The following is a 20,767-nucleotide window of genomic DNA, read 5'->3' on the forward strand; positions in this document are numbered from 1 at the left end:
TTGCTCAAAAGTTATAGCATCTACAAAATAGGGAATAGATTTGTGGCATTTTTATTTTTTATTTTTTTACTAGTAATGGCGGCGATCTGCAATTTTTATTGGGACTGCGACATTGCGGCAGACAGATCGGACACTTTTGACACTTTTTTGGGACCACAGACCACAGAGCTATAAATAGCCACTGATTACTGTATAAATATCACTGGTAGTGTTCCCTCAGTGTGTTCAAACTGTGGGGGGTGGGACTGCCTGGGGGAGGAGACTGATCGGTGTTCCTATATACTAGTAACACACGATCTGTCTCCTCCCCCCTGTCAGAACATGGATTTGTGTGTTTACACACACAGATCCTCGTTCTGGTTCTGTCAGGAGCGATCATGTTTGCCTGGCGGACAACTCAGCCGCTGGGCATGCGCACCGGCTCCTCAGTACCACGGCGGGCATGCCCCCTATTCTCCTTTAAAGTGCCTGCCGTACAGCTACGGCGATTTGCGCAGGGGAGTCAATCTGCCACTATCAAACGATGGCGGGCAGTCGGCAAGTGGTTAAAGATACAAAATCTTCACTTTCTGAGTTCAGGTCCACTTTAACCACCTTAATGCTGGACACTTTTACCCCCTTCCCACCTAGACCAATTTTCAGCTTTCCGTGCTCTCACACTTTGAATGACAATTACTCAGTCATGTTACATTGTACCCAAATGAAACTGATATCATTTTTTTTTCACACAGACACTTCTTTTGGTGGTATTTATTCACCACTGGATTTTTTTTTGATTTAAGCGAAAAAACAAAACAAAAAAAAAACATTTCTTGAGGCACGAAAATGTCAGGATAGTATAAATACCCCTCAAATTACCCCGTTTGGAAAGAAGGCATTCTAAGGTATTTAGTAAGAGGCATGTCAAGTTTTTTGAAGCTGCAATTTTTTTACACAATTGTTTGGAAAATTAAGACATTTTTCCACAAAATTATCATGTTGCCAAGTTATTTCTCAAACACGGCATTCCTAAAATTCAAAAAAATGAAAATCCAAAAATAACCGAAAATTAAGAAAATCAAAAACCCTAAAATTCAAAATAATAACTAACTAATAATAATAACTATTACTAACTATTAAATTATAGGTACTGCAATTTTATTTAAAATTTGGCTGTTAGTGAACGTATCAAATACAAATTTATTCAAAGTTACGAATTATGCGAAATAAGGAATGCCGCATCTAAACAAATGGAAAACAACAAATTAATAATATAAAATAAGGATAAGATTTTTTTTATTATTATCATTATTATTATTTATTATTATTAATTCATTATGTTCCATTTGTTTAGATGCAGCATTTGTTATTTCGGATAATTCGTAACTTTGGATACATTTTTATTTGTTACATTCCCTAACAGCCAAATTTTAAAGGAAATTCCAATACCTATAATTTAATAGTCAGTTGTTATTAGTTAGTTATTCATTTTTTGGATTTTTGAATTTTCTAATTTCTAATTTTTGAATTTCGATCGTAACAAATGACCTAAACCCCCCCGCCAAAAACAAACAAACAAATGAAGTAAAAAGGGGAATGAATTACCATAATTATTCGGCAGTGCACATATCTACTGCTTGCAGTCCCATAAATTAAGGAGCAATGTGCTGCAGACGTTAACATTAAAAAGATTAAAGTGTATCTCAACAGGGTGAAAATGTGTTTTTACAGTTATGCTGAACAGAAGTTGATTGGGCCTTTACTACGCAGCCTTAAATATCTAAAAACAATTTTTTTTTATTATTTACAAAAAGCATGGAATGACTAAAGCTTTTCGCGGGTATTTTTTGCCCTCTGTGTCCCATTTAAGGGATTTGTATTTCATTGTAATAAAGATTCATTTTTATGTAAAGGATTTATTAAATACAACCAAAAGAAAGCTCTCTCTGCCTAAAAAAATGATATACAATTAATTTGGGTCAAAAAGTTATCAGATCTATTTACACTAAAATGCAATAAAAAAAAAAAAAAAAAATAAAAATGTTGTTTGAAAAAAAAATGTTCCTTTAGGAGCTATGGGCGGAAGCGATGTTTGGACGTCGCTTCCGCCCTGCAATGGTATGGAGCCGAACAGGGTTCATCTTCCCCTCAGTCAGCTACATACCACAGACCAAGAAGGATCCAATCACCACCACCGCTACCGACGGCTCCAGTAAGCGGCGGAGGGCACGGTAAATGGCAGAGGGCACCAGAGCGTGGCGTAAGGGGGGCCTCTCCCGCCAACGATAAAAGTGATTTTGCGTCAAATCCACCACAGAGACCACTTTTATCTTAAAGACGACCGCTCGCCTAAGAAGAGGATACCGGGGTTATGGTAGCTATCTGCTGGCATAACAATGATATCCCTCTTCAAACAGCCAACGTATAACGATGGCGGGCAGTCGGCAAGTGGTTAAACCACTCCCGGATCACCCACAGTCACTATACGCCGCTACTTTCACATTTTATACCTTGTTATTCACGGTAGGCGGTCCGCTATAAGATAAAAGTGGTCTCTCCAGTGGATTCACCAGGAGATTACTTTTATGGGCGGCGGGAAAGGTGCCCCCCACTCCCACCGCGTCCTGGGCATCCCCGCTGCTTTCCGGAGCCATTGGAAGAGGCAGAGATGATCCAATGCTTTTGCCTGATGGGCAGGAAGTTGAGTGAGGGCATGATGGCCACAACTCAACTCTATATACTTGGAGGACCGGAGCGACATCAAACATCACTTTATCAGGAGCCATGAATCAGACTGAGACAGAAGTATAGTTAAATCACACTTGGTTAATAATAATAATAAAAAGGTAAACAGAGTAAGCGTGGTCAAAAAGAGCCAGAGTTCAGTAACTGGATCAGGTAGTCAGCCAAGCAAATGCCAGAGAGCCAGAGATAAACTTAGTAGTACAGCCAGCAGAATCAGTAGCCAGAAGGGACGTCAGCCGAGCAAGTCTTCAACAGGAACGCAGGAGAATATCTCTGTGATGTTGACAAAGGCGAAGGCAGACATCAAGTGAGCTGCTGTTGACAAAGGCGAAGGCAGAGATCATGTGAGCTGGATGACTTTAAGTAGGCAGGACTGATGAGCAGAATCAACATAAGCTGGGTAACTGTGGCGAGAGATGGGAGTTGGCAATTATCTGACAGCTGAGCGCCCAGCTCAGAGAAGGAAGGGCTGAGCCCAGCCCTAACACACTTCCACCCAACGGCTTTGAAGGAACAATTTTTTTAAATTGAAAAAAAAAATCTTTTTTTTTATTGCTTTTAAGTGTGAGATTTGAGGTTCTATTACAAGGGATGTTTACATTCCTTGTAATAGGAATAGAAGTGATGAAATTTTTTTTTTTAAAAAGAAAGTGTAAAAATAAAAAATAGGAAAATAAAAAGGAAAATAAATTAGAAAAAAGTGCCGCTGTCTCTCCGTGCTCACACGCAGAAGCAAACGCATACGTAAGTCGCGCTCACATATGTAAACGGTGTTCAAACCACATGTGATGGGAGTCACTTTGGGTGTGGTTGTATCCCATGGTTCTGTTGTGTCTGTCTGCCTTGGGAGAAAAGTATATTATGGCATGGATGTCTATGTGGGGGGAATTCCTGAGAAGTATGAATATATCTGACCTGTGTGTCTATTGTTATTGGACAGTTTACCCCGCCCTGAATGCAAGGGAGGGGGGAGTGTCCCTGAGTTGTATATCTGTTGTTAAATGTGTTTGAATAAAGAGTCTGATGTTTTTCACCCTACACTGTGTTGCAGCTGGTGACTGGGTGGGCTAAAGGGTCTTGGATAGTGCTGGTTTTGGGCAAAGGAAGCATTTACAGTGGACATAGTCCTGTTGAGGTCAGGGGTTCGTCACACCACACATCTGAAGTATCGCCGCGATCATTACAGCGAGTGCAATAATTCTAGTCCTAGACTTACTCTGTAAGTCAAAACTGGTAACCTGTAGACATTTTTAAACGTCGCCTATGGAGATTTTTAAGTGCCAAAGTTTGTCGCCATTCTGGACGCAATTTTGAAGCTTGACATGTTGGGTATCAATTTACCCGGCATAACATTATCTTTCACAATATAGAAAAAAATTGGGGGGGCGTGGCTTGGTGCCGAACGAGAATGGCTGCCTGATCTCCTCGCTCTGTCCCACGGAGGTCCTGCTAACTGTCTAAAGGAGCCCTTCTCTACAGCCAACATGGGGAAACCGAAGGACAAAGCATCCCAGTCCCGGTCCCGATCCCCCAGAGGTACGGATCCGCTCTCCGGTCACAACATCCCGGAAATCTTCCGGCCGCGATCACGCGAGGCCCCGGCTTCATCTGCGGCCTACTCCGGAACGCGCTCCCCCAGCCTCAGCCCTGCAAGGAGAAGCTCACAGCGCACAGAAAGCCCACCTGCGGCCCGACCACTTAACATGAATGATCTCAGAGAGGTAGCATCAGATATAAAAGATTCCTTTGCTGCTGCCTTTACAGATCTCAGGAGAGAAATTCAATCGATGCACATGCGGATTGATGACCTAGAATCAACCACAAACAACCATGACGCCGCCTTACAACAGCTACAACATTCATCTCAGATTTACAATAGCCAGCTCCGAGACCTACACAGGCATATGGAGGATCTGGACAATCGCGGACGCCGCCATAATGTAAGGGTAAGAGGTATACCCGAGTCCGTGGAGCAGAATCACATTATACAGGCCACAATCCAGATCTTCAATGATCTCCTAGGAAGACCCCCTGAAACCCCCATTGAATATGAGCGTCTACACAGAGCTCCTAAACCCAGAGGAAGAGATTCAGACCCTCCCAGGGATGTGATTTGCTGCCTAATAAATTTCAGACTGAAGGAAGACATCCTGAGAAGAGCCAGAGAGCGCCGCAGCTTACTGTTCCAGGGTGCAGAAATCAAGATTTTTCAAGACCTGTCCCCCATAACCCTACAAAACCGAAGGGACCTGCGCCCGCTACTCGACCTACTACGCCATAAAGGGATCCAATATCGCTGGAAATTTCCCTTTTGCCTGTCTGCATCAAATGCTGGACACACTGCCAATCTGAGAATCCCAGAAGATCTCAGGGGGTTCTGCAATACCTTGCAGATCCCATGCATCGAACTTCCGGACTGGTATAAAGCTTTTCGTACCCCCCAGCTCCAAAGAACCAACTCCATGGAAGCTATCCCAATAAGAGATGAATTCCACATTCGAAGGCGCAGATCATCCTCTCCAAGACCACCCCCTCAGAGGGATCAGCTGGATAGAGACCGACAAAGCCCAACAGCATCCCCAGCCCACAGGCGGGCTAGGCCAGATCTACCTTAATTGCTCCGGTCCTAATGCTTGAGAACAGTACAATTCACGTTCAGAGTTGCAGTCTTTTTTGCTTTTCAGGTCGCCACCCCAATCCAAGTTCCAGTGCCACAGATCCAGGACAGATCAGCAAACCAACCGACACCTGAAACCCATCCTGCGGTGGTCTATTTCAAACTGGACCCAAACTGGATCCGCCAGATACAGATAAACGATCTCTCACCCCCATAAGCTCAGACACCCCTGAAGATACCACGTTTTACCCCTCCACACCATCTCAACAACAGGAATGTCTCCCCGGAGGGACACCCCTCATCCACAGACCCCAACAGAACCCAACCCTCTCCTCTAAGAGACAGATCTTAAACCACATACATCGCCAGTGGAAGACTGTCTGGATGAACAACTGGCTACCACGCAATCCACCAACATTCTTACTTTACCGCCAACCTTTATTGGGCCCATGACTGGAAACCTGGGATGGATCCCCCCCTCAACATGATGTTATCCAACGCAGCTCACAACACCACTTGGGTCTCCCCTTGTCATTCTCCCATTTCCCCTTCCCCCATTCCCTTACCTCCACTAACCCCCCCTTACTTTCAGGTACCTTCTCCAGACTGAAGATGGCGCATCAATAAGATGGACTGAACTTCCGATACAAGAACAAGTTAGATGCTGATCTTACGGTATTCCACCGTGCTCTGAGCCATATAGGAAGTTCTCTCCCCCCCCCCCTTTTTTTTTTTTTTTTTTTCCCTTTCCCTCTCTTCCTGAACTTTACTTTATGTTTTCGAATATGCTTATGCTGAATGTTTTGACATGTTTATCGTGAAGAGGAGGGGCTCGTCCCGCATGGATAAGAGCTCCTTCCTTAAGCACACTCATACTCGCTCTACATCTACCAGGAGCTTTCATGTGGGATGAGCTTCCTAATGGTGGGCAGGTTGTATCGAATTAACCACTCTAGGGCCATAGCCGCTGAGTTATATACTGCTAATTAAATACCCATTAAAAGGCCACTTCATACCTTACCCAATGCTAAAGTTGGCCATGAATAATTATAGTCCATTCTGGGAAAGGGCAATTACCCGAGACACGGCTATATCCTAACCCGCCGTTTGAACCACACCTAGGCCAATCCTTACACTTAAACATCAATGGATCCATACTCATTCCCCCCCCATAATCAAATACCCCGCCAAATTATAGTGAACTAGTCTCTTAGAGGATGCGATACCTCACGCCCCCATATATCCTCACTACTCAACACGAGATCATACTTTGCACCAAATCCGACTCATTTTCAATATTATTGTTACTACCAGTATCAGTATTATTACTAAGATATGTGTATAGATGGTTTAGCAATAACATTTTTCCTGTGCCTTTTTACCTGCTGGATGGGTGGCGACCTCCCCAAGTTTACTAACGTAGCGAGTTTATCTTTAAGAACATAGTCTAAAGTTCAGTGTTCCAACTGTCTATATTGCTGAATGTTAATGTTACCACATCATCAATGTGAGATCTCTAACCACATATTTTACCCTTGCTATGAAAGCAGGCTCCCTCCACACAAGTCGAATAGACCCAGGACGACCTCCCACGGACAGAACACCCCTCGAACCTTTCTTCGAGCACCTTCCACTCCTCCACACAACAGGACAGTGACTATCCTAGTTGACCCACACCGGACGTCTCAACCCCTAACAGGGTAAGGTAGCCGGACTACTTCTACCCCCGGTAAGTAAATCCTACTTCCCGTTACTAGACCCCACTTGACTAACCCCCCCCTCCCCCTTCCCAACTCTCCCCCCTCTCCCCCCCTCTTTACGCTCTCTCTCCCTCCTGTCCCCCTCCCCCCGTCATATATCTGGGTTTCAATCCCCCCCTAGTCTCCACCGTAGCATCTCCCATTGTAACGCTTAAGTACTTTTAAAGAGTGTACGACCCTACTCGGATTACACTTACCCACATTGGCCACATCGGCAAATTGCAACCCCACCCCGTGCCTATTACTCCAACCAGACGTTACCCTATTACCATGGATTCCCTACATTCTAGACCGCAATACAACACTCTCAAAGTAGTCTCCCAAAATGTCAAAGGATTAAATATTCCTGAGAAGCGTAGTCAAATCCTCAGCATGATGAGTAAATTAAAAGCAGATGTGGTTTTCCTCCAAGAAACCCACTTCCGCACGAACAATACCCCTAAACTAGCAAGCCGTATGTACCCTACTTCCTTCCATGCCACAAATCCTCTAGCCAAAACAAAGGGGGTATCAATCTTGCTCTCTAAAAACCTTCCATGGCAACTGACAGATTCCCTAATAGACCCAGAGGGCCGATATATATTCCTAAAGGGAACCATCCACAATCGGACGGTCACTTTAGCAAATATATACAGTCCCAATACCGCCCAGGTCAGCTTCTTCCGTTCTATCGCAACCACCCTTGCAGGCTTCCAAGCTGGGATTACAATCCTTGGAGGAGATTTTAATGTGACACTTCAGCCCATCCTAGATTCCTCATCGGGGTCCTCCACCCTACCTTACAGAGCACTGAGACAAATTAAGCTACAAATACAAGAACTCCTTCTACACGACACATGGCGTACCCTACACCCAAATGGGAAAGACTACTCCTTTTTTTCCGTACCTCACAACAGGTACTCTAGGCTAGACTACCTTTTCCTCTCCCAAAAAGATCTCCCCTTCTTAAAATCGGCTACCATTGAACCCCTACTCATCTCAGACCACCACCCGATCACCCTGTCCCTTTCCTTCCCAGAAAGAAACCTGGTCACAAAGATTTGGCGTCTTGACCCATCTCTCCTCACTTCAGAAATTGACACCAATCATATCCGCACGAGCCTAGGCAACTACTTCAGGGAAAACGACAACCCCGAAATAGCTCCCCTATCCCTCTGGGAGGCACATAAGTGCGTCATCCGAGGGGAATTCCTCACACTTCAGGCTAATCGGAAAAAAACACAACAAATAACTATACGGGAACTAACTAACAAAATAAAGAGATTAGAACTACTTCACAAGCAGTCTCAATCACATGACACATTCCTAGAACTTACCCAAACCAGGAAACTTCTGCTGGAAGTCCTCAATCGCAAAACCCAACGCAAATTTGTGCTAAACCAAAAGCTATTCTATGAACAGGGGAACAAGTGCGGGAAGCTGTTAGCCAGAGCTCTCCAATCTAAGAAAGCTAGCACCAACATCCACACCATAAAAGACTCTTTAGGTAACTCATGCTCGAACTCCGCAGACATAGCATCTCAATTCGAACGCTACTACACAGAACTTTATAACATACCACAACAACCCGAAACTGTAGGCCAAACCACTAGAAGAGCCCTTATCACAGATTTCCTCAAGAAGTTCAGCCCCAAACCCATACCCTGGGAAGAGGCTCGCGACTTAGACAATCCCATATCCGAAGAGGAACTTAAGAAAGCGATCAAACAATTAAAAGCGGGCAAAAGCCCAGGCCCAGACGGCTTTTCAGCACCTTATTATAAGACCTTTGTAGACATACTCTCAGCCCCGTTTCTGAAGACATTTAACTCCTTAACTTCATCAACGCTAATTTTTCACAGATTACTAGAAGCGCATATCACGGTCATCCCGAAGGAGGGGAAGGATGCCACTTCAGTCAATAGTTACAGACCAATCTCCCTACTCAATGTAGATCTTAAATTATTTGCCAAAATTTTAGCAAACCGACTCCTTCCCCTCCTTCCTACAATAATAGGAAAAGACCAGGTTGGATTTGTTCCTGGCAGAGAGGCCAGGGACAACACCATCAAGGCAATCAACTTAAACCATTGGCTGACTTCCCAAAAACAAAGAGGCTTCTTTCTATCCCTGGATGCGGAGAAGGCGTTTGACAGGCTGGCCTGGGACTATCTGGGGGCGGTTTTATGCCACCTAGGTCTGCAGAACCGAATGTTCAACCTAATTATGTCCCTATACACCACACCAACAGCAAAAGTCAAAGTCAACGGCCACCTGTCAGACGCCTTCTCCATCCGGAATGGAACGAGACAGGGATGCCCACTATCCCCTATCCTTTTTATATTGACTCTAGAACCCCTACTACGTTGCCTGCGATCGAATGAGAATATCAAAGGCATTCCCATTGCAGGACACACTTATAAAATAGCGGCGTTTGCCAATGACATTTTGCTATTTCTAAGTGACCCACTCATCTCAATCCCAAACCTCCTAAGAGATTTCGACCTATTCCGGCAAATATCCAATCTAAAGATTAATTTTTCAAAATCCCATGCCCTCAACATATCTCTCCCGAAAGACTTAATCTCTCAATGCCAGGATAACTTCCCCTTTGTCTGGAAACAAAACGCCATCACTTATCTGGGAATCCAATTGACCACACACTTGTCAGACCTGTACACTAAAAACTTCACCCCGCTGATTCGCACAATCTCCGAAGACCTACGCAGATGGGATAAACCCCATTTCTCTTGGTTCGGCCGTGCGGCCATTCTTAAGATGAATGTGCTCCCTCGTGTCCTTTATCTGCTACAAACAATACCCATCAAACTCCCTGCAGCTTTCTTTCACGCGATTAAACAACAATCCCTGCAGTTTCTTTGGAAACACAAGCGACCTAGGATAAGCTACACCCAACTCTCGAAACCCAAAAACAAAGGGGGTATTGGGCTACCGGACTTGCAGAACTATTCCAGAGCTTGCCACCTGGGAAGAATTGTAGACTGGTCAGTGCACGAAGGGATTAAAGACTGGGTGAGACTAGAGGGCTCTTTCTCACATTTGCCCATTAGAAACACCCCCTGGATTCCCCAATGCCATATTCCCAAAACACTAAAAGAACACCCACTAATAGAGGCTACCCTCAGAAGCTTTAGGGAAGTATGTAAAAAATTCAAAATCTCCTCTAACCCAGGGCCCCGTACGCCTATCCGACTTAACCCAGCCTTTGTCCCGGGGATGTCCAACACCTTCCTTAATGATGCCTGGCCACACAAAGACATATTAGCCCACCACTTTTTTAGAGATGGCAAATTTCTAAATCGTGAAGCTATTCTAACAAATACAGGAGGCGAACCCCTCCCGCTATGGATTTACTTCCAGATTCGCCATTTTCTTGCAACAACGCACCGACACACGTCTCTATCTAGAAACCTAACACCATTTGAAAACTTATGCTCCCAAACCACACCGCAACAACACTTGATTGCAAGTACCCACTCCATGCTTTTTACCCTGACTTCCTCCAAAGACTCCAAAGCTTGCCAGGCGTGGGAAAGGGAACTTCAAATAGACCTAACGGAAGAGAACTGGGAACGAATTTTCACAATAGCACACAAAGGCTCCCTCAATGTCACGATACAGGAGAATAATTATAAAACCCTGTCCCGCTGGTACCGTACACCTGAATTATTAAACAAATTTAACCCTGAGACATCAAACACATGTTGGAGATGCTCCAATGATATTGGTACATTTTTGCACGTCTGGTGGTCCTGCCCTCTTCTCCAGACTTTCTGGAAACAGGTTCACGACACCACTTCCCAGGTAACTACATACCCTATGGACTATACTCCTGCCAGACTCATCCTCCACCATTCCTCCACTTCAGCCCACACATACAGAAAGTCTCTGGGAATACATATGATCAACGCTGCTAAATTATGCATCTCAGCCCACTGGAGATCCCCCTGTATCCCAACTTTGTCAGAATGCTTCTCCCGTGTGAACAAGGTGGCTGAAATGGAGGAACTAATCCACATTGCAAAGGACTCGCCCTCAAAATATTCCCGAACGTGGGCATGCTGGACCCATTTCTGCACTACAGAGAGATATACCTCCATTATGAAACCAAACCGTCCCGAAACCCCTCACAATGACTGACTGCCTGGAATAAGCCAAACGATGCCGTCAAGATATGCACTTTCTCATTAAAATTCGCCATTTCGCTCACTCCCGCTCTAACGCAGACCCTGGGGGGAACTCCCCTTTAGACAGGGATCCGCCTACAAACACACATATGCTCTTGAGACCCGGTGGAGACTGGGGTGGGGATATCCCAACTCCCTCCCCCCCCTACCTATGTCCCTCACCCTACCCCTCTATCCCACTCACTTCTTTGTCTATTCCCCTTTCTACACCCCGACCCCAATTGATCAGACAACGTCAACCATCTACTTACCCCCATGACTACCCGAACTTTGGTGCATAAAGCGCCATCTAATCCTCACACTTTAAAAACTGACGAGACCGACTCCCTATTCAGACATGCTCCACATTGCAAGCCCGACACTCTCACACGTGCTCAGGAACGAACAAACGGACTTATAGCTAACCACACACGGCCACCTCTTCAACCAGCCCCTAATTTTTGAAACCGTACGCAAGGTGTTACCCCTATCTAAGATGGTTCCTGATCTCAGATGATGTGGTAAACCTCAAGTTCGAGGCTGTTTTACTATCTCATACGTCTGTTTGATTTACTGTTGAACTTATATCTGACTCATTACACCCCAGAGAAATAAGTCATGTCAAAAAAGATCTATGTTGTCTATTCACCTAAATGTTTGTAAAAACTGTGTAACAAAATTTTGTTCACAATAAAAACTTTTATGGAAAAAAAAAAAAAGAAAAAAATTGGGCTAACTTTACTGTTGTCTTATTTTTTTTATTCAAAAATTTGTATTTTTTTCCAAAACAATTACGTTTGTAAGACCGATGCACAAATACGTTGTGACAAAGTATTGCAACAATCTCCATTTTATTCTCTAGGGTGTCTGAAAAAAATATTTAATGTTTGGGGGTTCTAAGTAAGTTTCTAGCAAAAAAAAGATTTTAACTTGTCAACAACAAGTGTGAAAAATAGGCTTGGTCCTTAAGTGGCTAAAAGTATTTCCTGAAAGTTGTTTAACAAAAAATTCTCTTTGTCTAGATCCCGAGATCGCAGTGTTCTGAGGACTGTTTAGCTGGAAACAGAGAAGTGCCGAGCTCAGATGTACATGAATGTTGTCATGGTTGTGTCCCATGCTCAGAAGGAGAGATGTCCAATAAAACAGGTGGATTTTACTACTTTCTAAGCAATGCAAGGAAACCCATAGCACCCCTCACATTTTTGTAAATATTTTCTTCTATCTTTTCATGTGACAACACTGAAGAAATGACACTTGTCTACAATGTAAAGTAGTGAGTGTACAGCTTGTATAACAGTGTAAATTTGCTGTCCCCTCAAAATAACTCAACACACAGCCATTAATGTCTAAACCGCTGGCAATAAAAGTGAGTACACCCCTAAGTGAAAATGTCCAAATTGGGCCCTATTAGCCATTTTCCCTCCCCAGTGTCCTGTGACTCGTTAGTGTTACAAGGTCCCACTAAGTGTGAATGAGGAGCAGGTGTGTTAAAGCTGGATTCCAGCCAGGAATTTTTTTTTAAAAAGTCAGCAGCTACAAACACTGTAGCTGCTGACTTTCAACAAGTACACTTACCTTTCCTGGGTGCCTGCGATGTTGGCTGCCCGAGGCCGACCTGTCCCTCGGCTCTCGGGTCCTGGCACCGCCATCCTAACTAAGGGAAACAGGCAGTGGAGCCTTGCGGCTTCACTGCCAGTTTCCTACTGCGCGCGCAGGAGCGGCGCGGCGCTCTGTGAATGGCCACGTGGTTTTTTGGGAACACACACAGTTCCCAGAAGGCAACGGGGCTGCTCACCGAGGAGCAGGACACGATGTGGAATAGGAAGAGGCAGATTAGGAAGACTGTATAGCAACAAGGGTTGAGGTAAGTTTAAAAAAGTTTTATTTTTCAAATGTTTTTTTTTTATTTTTTTAAAGATTTTTCATGCTATTTTTTATTTTAGGGTGGCCCTCCACTTTAAATTTGGTGTTACTGCTCTAACTCTCTCATACTGGTCACTGGAAATTCAAAATGGCACCTCAAGAACTTTCTGCGGATCTGAAAAAAAAGACTTGTTGCTCTACATAAAGATGGCCTAGGCTATAAGAAGATTGCCAAGACCCAAAAACTGAGCTGTAGCATGGTGGCCAAGACTAGGGATGAGCCGAACACCCCCCTGTTCGGTTCGCACCAGAACATGCGAACAGGAAAAAAGTTCGTTCGAACACGCGAACACCGTTAAAGTCTATGGGACACGAGCATGAATACTCAAAAGTGCTAATTTTAAAGGCTTATATGCAAGTTATTGTCATAAAAAGTGTTTGGGGACCTGGGTCCTGCCCCAGGGGACATGGATCAATGCAAAAAAAAGTTTTAAAAACGGCCGTTTTTTCAGGAGCAGTGATTTTAATAATGCTTAAAGTCAAACAATAAAAGTGTAATATCCCTTTAAATTTCATAGCTGGGGGGTGTCTATAGTATGCCTGTAAAGGGGCGCATGTTTCCCGTGTTTAGAACAGTCTGACAGCAAAATGACATTTCGAAGGAAAAAACCCATTTAAAACTACTCGCGGCTATTGCATTGCCGACAATACACATAGAAGTTCATTGATAAAAACGGCATGGAAATTCCCCACAGGGGAACCCCGAACCAAAATAAAAAAAAAAAAAATGACGTGGGAGCCCCCCTAAATTCCATACCAGGCCCTTCAGGTCTGGTATGGATATTAAGGGGAAGCCCGGCCAAAATTTTAAAAAAAATGACGTGGGGTTCCCCCTAATATCCATACCAGACCCCTATCCGAGCACGCAACCTGGCAGGAAAAGAGGGGGGGACAAGAGTGCCCCTCCGATCCTGAACCGTACCAGGGTACATGCTCTCAACATTGGGAGGGTGCTTTGGGGTAGCCCCCCAAAACACCTTGTTTCCATGTTGATGAGGACAAGGGCCTCATCCCCACAACCCTGGCCGGTGGTTGTGGGGGTCTGCGGGCAGGGGTCTTATCAGAATCTGGAAGCCCCCTTTAACAAGGAGACCCCCAGATCCCGGCCCATACTTACCCCTACCATTTCACTAAAAAACTGTCAAAAATGTTAAAAATGACAAGAGACAGTTTTTGACAATTCCTTTATTTAAATGCTTCTTCTTTCTTCTATCTTCCTTCATCTTCTTCTTCTGGTTCTTCTGGCTCTTCTGGTTCTTTCTCCGGCGTTCTCGTCCAGCATCTCTCCTGCGGCGTCTTCTATCTTCTTCTCCTCGGGCCGCTCCGCATCCATGGCGTGGGGGGAGGCTCCCACTCTTCTCTTCTTCTCTTCTTCATTTTCTTCTCCGGGCCGCTCCGCACCCATGCTGGCTTGGAGGGAGGCTCCCGCTGTGTGACGGCGTCTCCTCATCTGACAGTTCTTAAATAATGGGGGGGCGGGCCACCCGGTGACGCCACCCCCCTCTGACGCACGGTGACTTGACGGGACTTCCCTGTGACGTCACGGGGAATGCCACAGGGAAGTCCCCTCATGTCCCGTGCGTCAGAGGGGGGCGGGTCACCGGGTGGCCCCACCTCCGTTATTTAAGAACCGTCAGACGAGGAGACGCCGTCACAAAGCGGGAGCCTCCCTCCATGCCAGCATGGATGTGGAGCGGCCCGGAGAAGAAGATGAAGAAGAGAAGAAGATAAAGAAGAGAAGAAGATAAAGAAGAGAAGAAGATGAAGAGAAGAGCGGGAGCCTCCCCCCATGCCATGGGTGCTGAGCGGCCTGAGGAGAAGAAGATAGAAGACGCCGTAGAGGAGATGCTGGACGAGAACGCCAGAGGAAGAACCAGAAGAGCCAGAAGAACCAGAAGATGAAGGAAGATAGAAGAAAGAAGAAGCATTTAAATAAAGGAATTGTCAAAAACTGTCTCTTGTCATTTTTAACATTTTTGACAGTTTTTTAGTGAAATGGTAGGGGTAAGTACCCCCTTACCATTTCACACGGGGGGGCCGGGATCTGGGGGTCCCCTTGTTAAAGGGGGCTTCCAGATTCCGATAAGCCCCCCACCCGCAGACACCCACAACCACCGGCCAGGGTTGTGGGGATGAGGCCCTTGTCCTCATCAACATGGGGACAAAGCACCCTCCCAATGTTGAGGGCATGTAGCCTGGTACGGTTCAGGAGGGAGGGGGGGGTGCACTCTCATCCCCCCTCTTTTCCTGCGGCCTGCCAGGCTGCATGCTCGGATAAGGGTCTGGTATGAATTTTGGGGGGACCCGACGCCGTTTTTTTTTTATGGCGCGGGGTTCCCCTTAAAATCCATACCAGACCTGAAGGGTCTGGTATGGAATTTAGGGGGAACCCCACGTCATTTTTTTTTAAATTTTGGCCGGGGTTCCCCTTAATATCCATACCAGACCTGAAGGGCCTGGTATGGAATTTAGGGGGACTCCCACGTCATTTTTTTTTTTTAAATTTTGGTTCGGGGTTCCCCTGTGGGGAATTCCCATGCCGTTTTTATCAATGAACTTCTATGTGTATTGTTGGCAATGCAATAGCCGCGAGTAGTTTTAAATGGGATTTTTCCTTTGAAATGTCATTTTGCTGTCAGACTCTTCTAAACACAGGAAACATGCGCCCCTTTACAGGCATACTATAGACACCCCCCAGGTACGAAATTTAAAGGGATATTACACTTTTATTGTTTGACTTTAAGCATTATTAAAATCACTGCTCCTGAAAAAACGGCCGTTTTTAAAACTTTTTTTTGCATTGATCCATGTCCCCTGGGGCAGGACCCAGGTCCCCAAACACTTTTTATGACAATAACTTGCATATAAGCCTTTAAAATTAGCACTTTTGATTTCTCCCATAGACTTTTAAAGGGTGTTCCGCAGCATTCAAATTTGCCGCAAACACCCCAAATTGTTCGCTGTTCGGCGAACTTGCGAACAGCCAATGTTCGAGTCGAACATGAGTTCGACTCAAACTCGAAGCTCATCCCTAGCCAAGACCTTACAGCGGTTTAACAGAACAGGTTCCTCTCAGAACAGGTCTCACCATGGTTGACCAAAGTAGTTGAGTGCACCTGCTCAGCGTCTTTTTCAGAGGTTGTCTTTGGGAAATAGATGTATGAGTGCTGCCAGCATTGCTGCAGTGGTTGAAGGGGTGGGGGATCAGCCAGTCAGTGCTCAGACCATACACCGCACACTGCATCAAATTGGTCTGCATGGCTGTCATCCCAGAAGGAAGCCTCTTCTAAAGATGCTGCACTAGAAAGCCCGCAAACAGTTTGCTGAAGACAAGCAGACTAAGAACATGGATTACTGGAACCATGTCCTATGGTCTGATGAGACCAAGATAAACTTATTTGGTTCAGATGGTGTCAAATGTGTGTGTGGCGGCAACCAGGTGAGGAGTAAAAGACAAGTGTGTCTTGCCTACAGTTAAGCATGGTGGTGAGAGTATCATGGTCTGGGGCTGCATGAGTGCTGCCGGCACTGGGGAGCTACAGTTCATTGAGGGAACCATGAATGCCAACATGTACTGTGACCTACTGAAGCAGAGCATGATCCCCTCCCTTCAGAGACTGGCCCGCAGGGCAGTATTCCAACATGATAACGACCCAAAACACACCTCCAAGATGACCACTACCTTGCTAAAGAAGCTGAGGGTAAAGGTGATGGACTGGTCAAGCATGTCTCCAGACCTAAACCCTATTGAGCATCCTTGGAGCATCCTCAAATGCAAGGTGGAGGAGCGCAAGGTCTCTAACATCCACCAGCTCCGTATTGTCATCATGGAGGAGTGGAAGAGGACTCCAGTGACAACCTGTGAAGCTCTGGTGAACTCCATGCCCAAGAGGGTTAAGGCAGTGCTGGAAAATAATGGTGGCCACACAAAATATTGACACTTTGGGCCCAATTTGGACATTTTCACTTAGGGGTGTACTCACTTTTGTTGCCAGTGGTTTAGACATTAATGGCTGTGTGTTGCATTATTTTGAGAGGACAGCAAATTTACACTGTTATACAAGCTGTACACTCACTAATTTACATTGTAGCAAAATGTCATTTCTTCAGTGTTGTCACATAAAAAGATAGAATAAAATATTTACAAAAGTGTGAGAGGTGTACTCACTTTTGTGAGATCCAGTACAGTAAACAAAAACAGTGGCTAGGTACACAGCTAGCCCCATGATTGTCCTAGATATTTAACCTCTTCCCAGCCAGTGTCATTAGTACACTGACCATGCATATTTTTTTATCACTGATCACTGTATTGGTGTTACTGGTTCCCGCAAAGTGTCAAAAGTATCAGTTAGTGTCCGATTGCTCACCACACTATCACAGTCCAGATATATGTCGCTGATCATCACTAGTATAAAAAAGAATAAATAAATAAAAATTCCTTAAATATATACCGTAGTTTGTAGATGATACAAAGTTTTCGTAAACCAATCACTATACGCTTATTGGGAATTTTTTTTTTATCAAAAACATGTAGCAGAATACATATTGGCCTAAATTTACGAAGAAATTATATTTTTACATTTTTTTTAATTGGATATGTTTTAAAGCAGAAAGTAAAAAATATTGTTTTCTTTTTTTAGTCAAAATTGTCGGTATTTTTTGTTTATAGCGCAAAAAATAAAAACGCAGAGGCGATCAAATACCACCAAAAGAAAGATCTATTTGTGGGAAACAAAGAACATACATTTCATTTGGATACAGCGTTGCATGACCGCGCAACTGTCAGTTAAAATAAAACAGTGCCGTATTGCAAAAAATGGCCTGGTCATGAAGGGTGGTAAATCTTACAGAGGCCAATTGGTAATATTTATATTACGTTGGCTTTTTCCATATGAAAACATTATGTGGACTTCTATAGTTTATGTCCAAAATACTTTTTATTCTGTGTAAATTAAAAACTAAAATCAAACATGTTCTAAAATTCCACAATTGTTTTATTTTTCAGGAAGTGACAACTGCATGAGGTGTCTGGACCACGAATGGCCAAATGAGAACAAAACTGAATGTAATCCCAAGCTGATAGAGTTTTTGTCTTATACTGATAATCTATCTTTATTTTTCATGGTTATCTCTTTATTCCTTTGCATTTTAACTTTTTTGACAATGACTGTATTTATTTCATATGGAGATACCCCCATTGTCAGAGCCAATAACAAGAGCCTCAGCTTTGTCCTCCTGGTCTCCATCATGTTGGGTTTCCTCTGTGTGTTCTTGTTCCTGGGTCGTCCCATGGATACAACCTGCTGGCTACGCCAAACATCTTTTGGATTTCTTTTTACCGTAGCGGTCTCCTCTGTGTTGAGCAAGACTGTGATGGTTTGGCTTGCTTTCAAAGCCACCAAACCGGGCAGTGTGTGGAAAAAATGGGTTGGAGTAAAGCTGCCCAATTCTGTTGTCTTCATCTGCTCATCATTGCAAGTTTTAATCTGCATTGCATGGTTGTCGATCTCTCCCCCGTTCCAGGAGTTGGACAAAAGATCATATCAAACAAAGATCATCGTTCAGTGTAATGAAGGGTCAGTTATCGGGTTCTACTCTGTCCTGGGTTATATGGGGATCCTGGCTGCCTTCAGTTTTATTACAGCGTTTATAGCAAGGACATTACCGGACAGTTTTAATGAAGCCAAATACATCACCTTCAGCATGCTGGTGTTCTGCAGTGTCTGGATTGCCATGATCCCGGCCTATCTGAGCACCAAAGGGAAATATATGGTGGCTGTGGAGATTTTTGCCATCCTGACCTCAAATGCTGGACTTCTAGTTTGTATCTTTTTTCCAAAATGTTACAAAATTCTTTGTCAGCCCAACTTAAATTCAAGGAAGCATTTGCTTGATAACAGATGCAAATAACTTTTTTAGGCTGGGTTCACACTATTACGAATTGGTTTCAGGCTTCCCTGCATCCAATTCGCATGTCAAGAGATTGTGACCGGCTCTCTAGGGAGCTGCTCGGGTATGAATTGCTCAGGAGTTCTGTGTGTCTTCTGGTCCATTTCAGGTCCGAATTCAACCAAAAATCGCATCTGAAGTGGTGAACAGGGACGCATCAAATCCCTGCTGTGAGCCACCCTGTGCGGCAGTTTGAGCCCAGCTTTACAGTGATATTAAAGAGTTGTACCTTCATATTAAACTTAATGTGGGGCTTCCAGAAGAATCGAATGTCTGCTTTACTGATGGTCCTCCATACCCTAATCACATTTTAGCTAAAATCACTTGCCTTGGCAGCTGGGTTTTTTTTTTCGGGGAGGCGGCAGACAACCACTGTCGGTCAGATCACCTGCACCCCCGGGGGGGATCTTGCGGTCAGGCGGTCATCCAGCCCCACACTTACCCCACCTAGGTTGCGGACGGGCTGCGCTCCTATGGGCATTGGGCAGCGGGCGGTAGGTGGCGGCTTCTATCGTGTCCCCTCCTCCTCTGCATCATGGCGGCTTCAGCCGTGCATCTCCTCCCTCCTCCTTCTAGGCGTCCAATAGGATCACCTGTCCTTTCAGCCAATAAAGTGACGGCTCTCAGGTCTCGCTTCCCGATTGGCCGAGAGGAGGATCAGTGTGACAATAGTGAATAATTATTTGCTATCATCACACAACTAGGTGGGCTCGGGCACAGTGCTCTACGCCCCAAGCCCACCCTTTTTTTGGAGCCTATTAGAGGCCCTGGCTCTAATCACGTGCTTCAAAACCCCCCTTCCCATTGGAATCCATGTGTCCGGCACCCTGCATGTAGATTAGGGGCCGGGCGCATGGATGGGGGGTGGCACCCGTGCACCCCTAATGTGCAGGCCGCGACTGATCACTTGTCAAAAACAAATTACATTTTTCTAGCAAATAAGTTTGGGGTCTGTCAGTAAAGGTGACCTTTTTTTTTTCATGAAGTTTGACTTTAAGGCTTGAACACAATGAATGATGCGCCAAGTAGAATATTTTGCTTTTGCAATGTTGCACCACAGGCATGCATACCATTTGTAGTGCTTGTTTTAACTTTTTAAGTTAATAAACTTGTTCACAGTTAAAAGATGTAAAACAGATATCTTCACTGATTTTCTTGTTCAGTATTTGTATTGAAGTATTTGCATACAAAGTTGGTAAATATGTAACATGGAGGAAAAATAATTCTTGCCACCATGCACGGATGACCAGTAGGCAAGAATTACAGCTTATAACAGATATTGGTACATTGACTATTAAAATAGAGAAAACATTTTAGAAATAATTTGAATCAAAACATTATTCCCATGTTCTATGCAATGCATCAGCAGAATCATGCGGGTGAAACAAGATGCCTTCCCTGGAAAGGCCCAGGGTTAGCAGTAGAACCATGAAAAACCAGGAGATGGGAGGGAGGCAAGAAATACAAAGAAGAGTAAAGAAGTAGTAGATAGATTCGGTCAAAAAAAGCAATGGTAGTTGGAGCGCTATGGCTGATGAGAGGACACCTCTATTGGGGGGGTATGGCATGTATATCACAATAGAAATAGGTAAAAAATTGCGCTATGCAAATCAAATTAAATTAATGTT

The 20,767-nt window shown here is 44.5% G+C and overlaps 1 protein-coding gene across 1 annotated transcript in view; it reads left to right on the forward strand.

Moving 5' to 3' along the window:
• The window catches only part of LOC141112898 (vomeronasal type-2 receptor 26-like), a 29,033-nt gene extending 9,933 nt beyond the window's left edge, over window positions 1–19,100 (forward strand). The window contains exons 3-4 of the mRNA XM_073606001.1: window positions 12,290–12,413; window positions 18,196–19,100. Of these exons, the coding sequence (XP_073462102.1) occupies window positions 12,290–12,413; window positions 18,196–19,100 (1,029 nt within the window). The remainder of the gene's footprint in view (window positions 1–12,289; window positions 12,414–18,195) is intronic.
• Window positions 19,101–20,767: the final 1,667 nt, after the last annotated feature.

Source organism: Aquarana catesbeiana, linkage group LG11, assembly GCF_042186555.1.
Source record: "Aquarana catesbeiana isolate 2022-GZ linkage group LG11, ASM4218655v1, whole genome shotgun sequence".
In the NCBI taxonomy this organism is placed as follows: domain Eukaryota; kingdom Metazoa; phylum Chordata; class Amphibia; order Anura; family Ranidae; genus Aquarana; species Aquarana catesbeiana.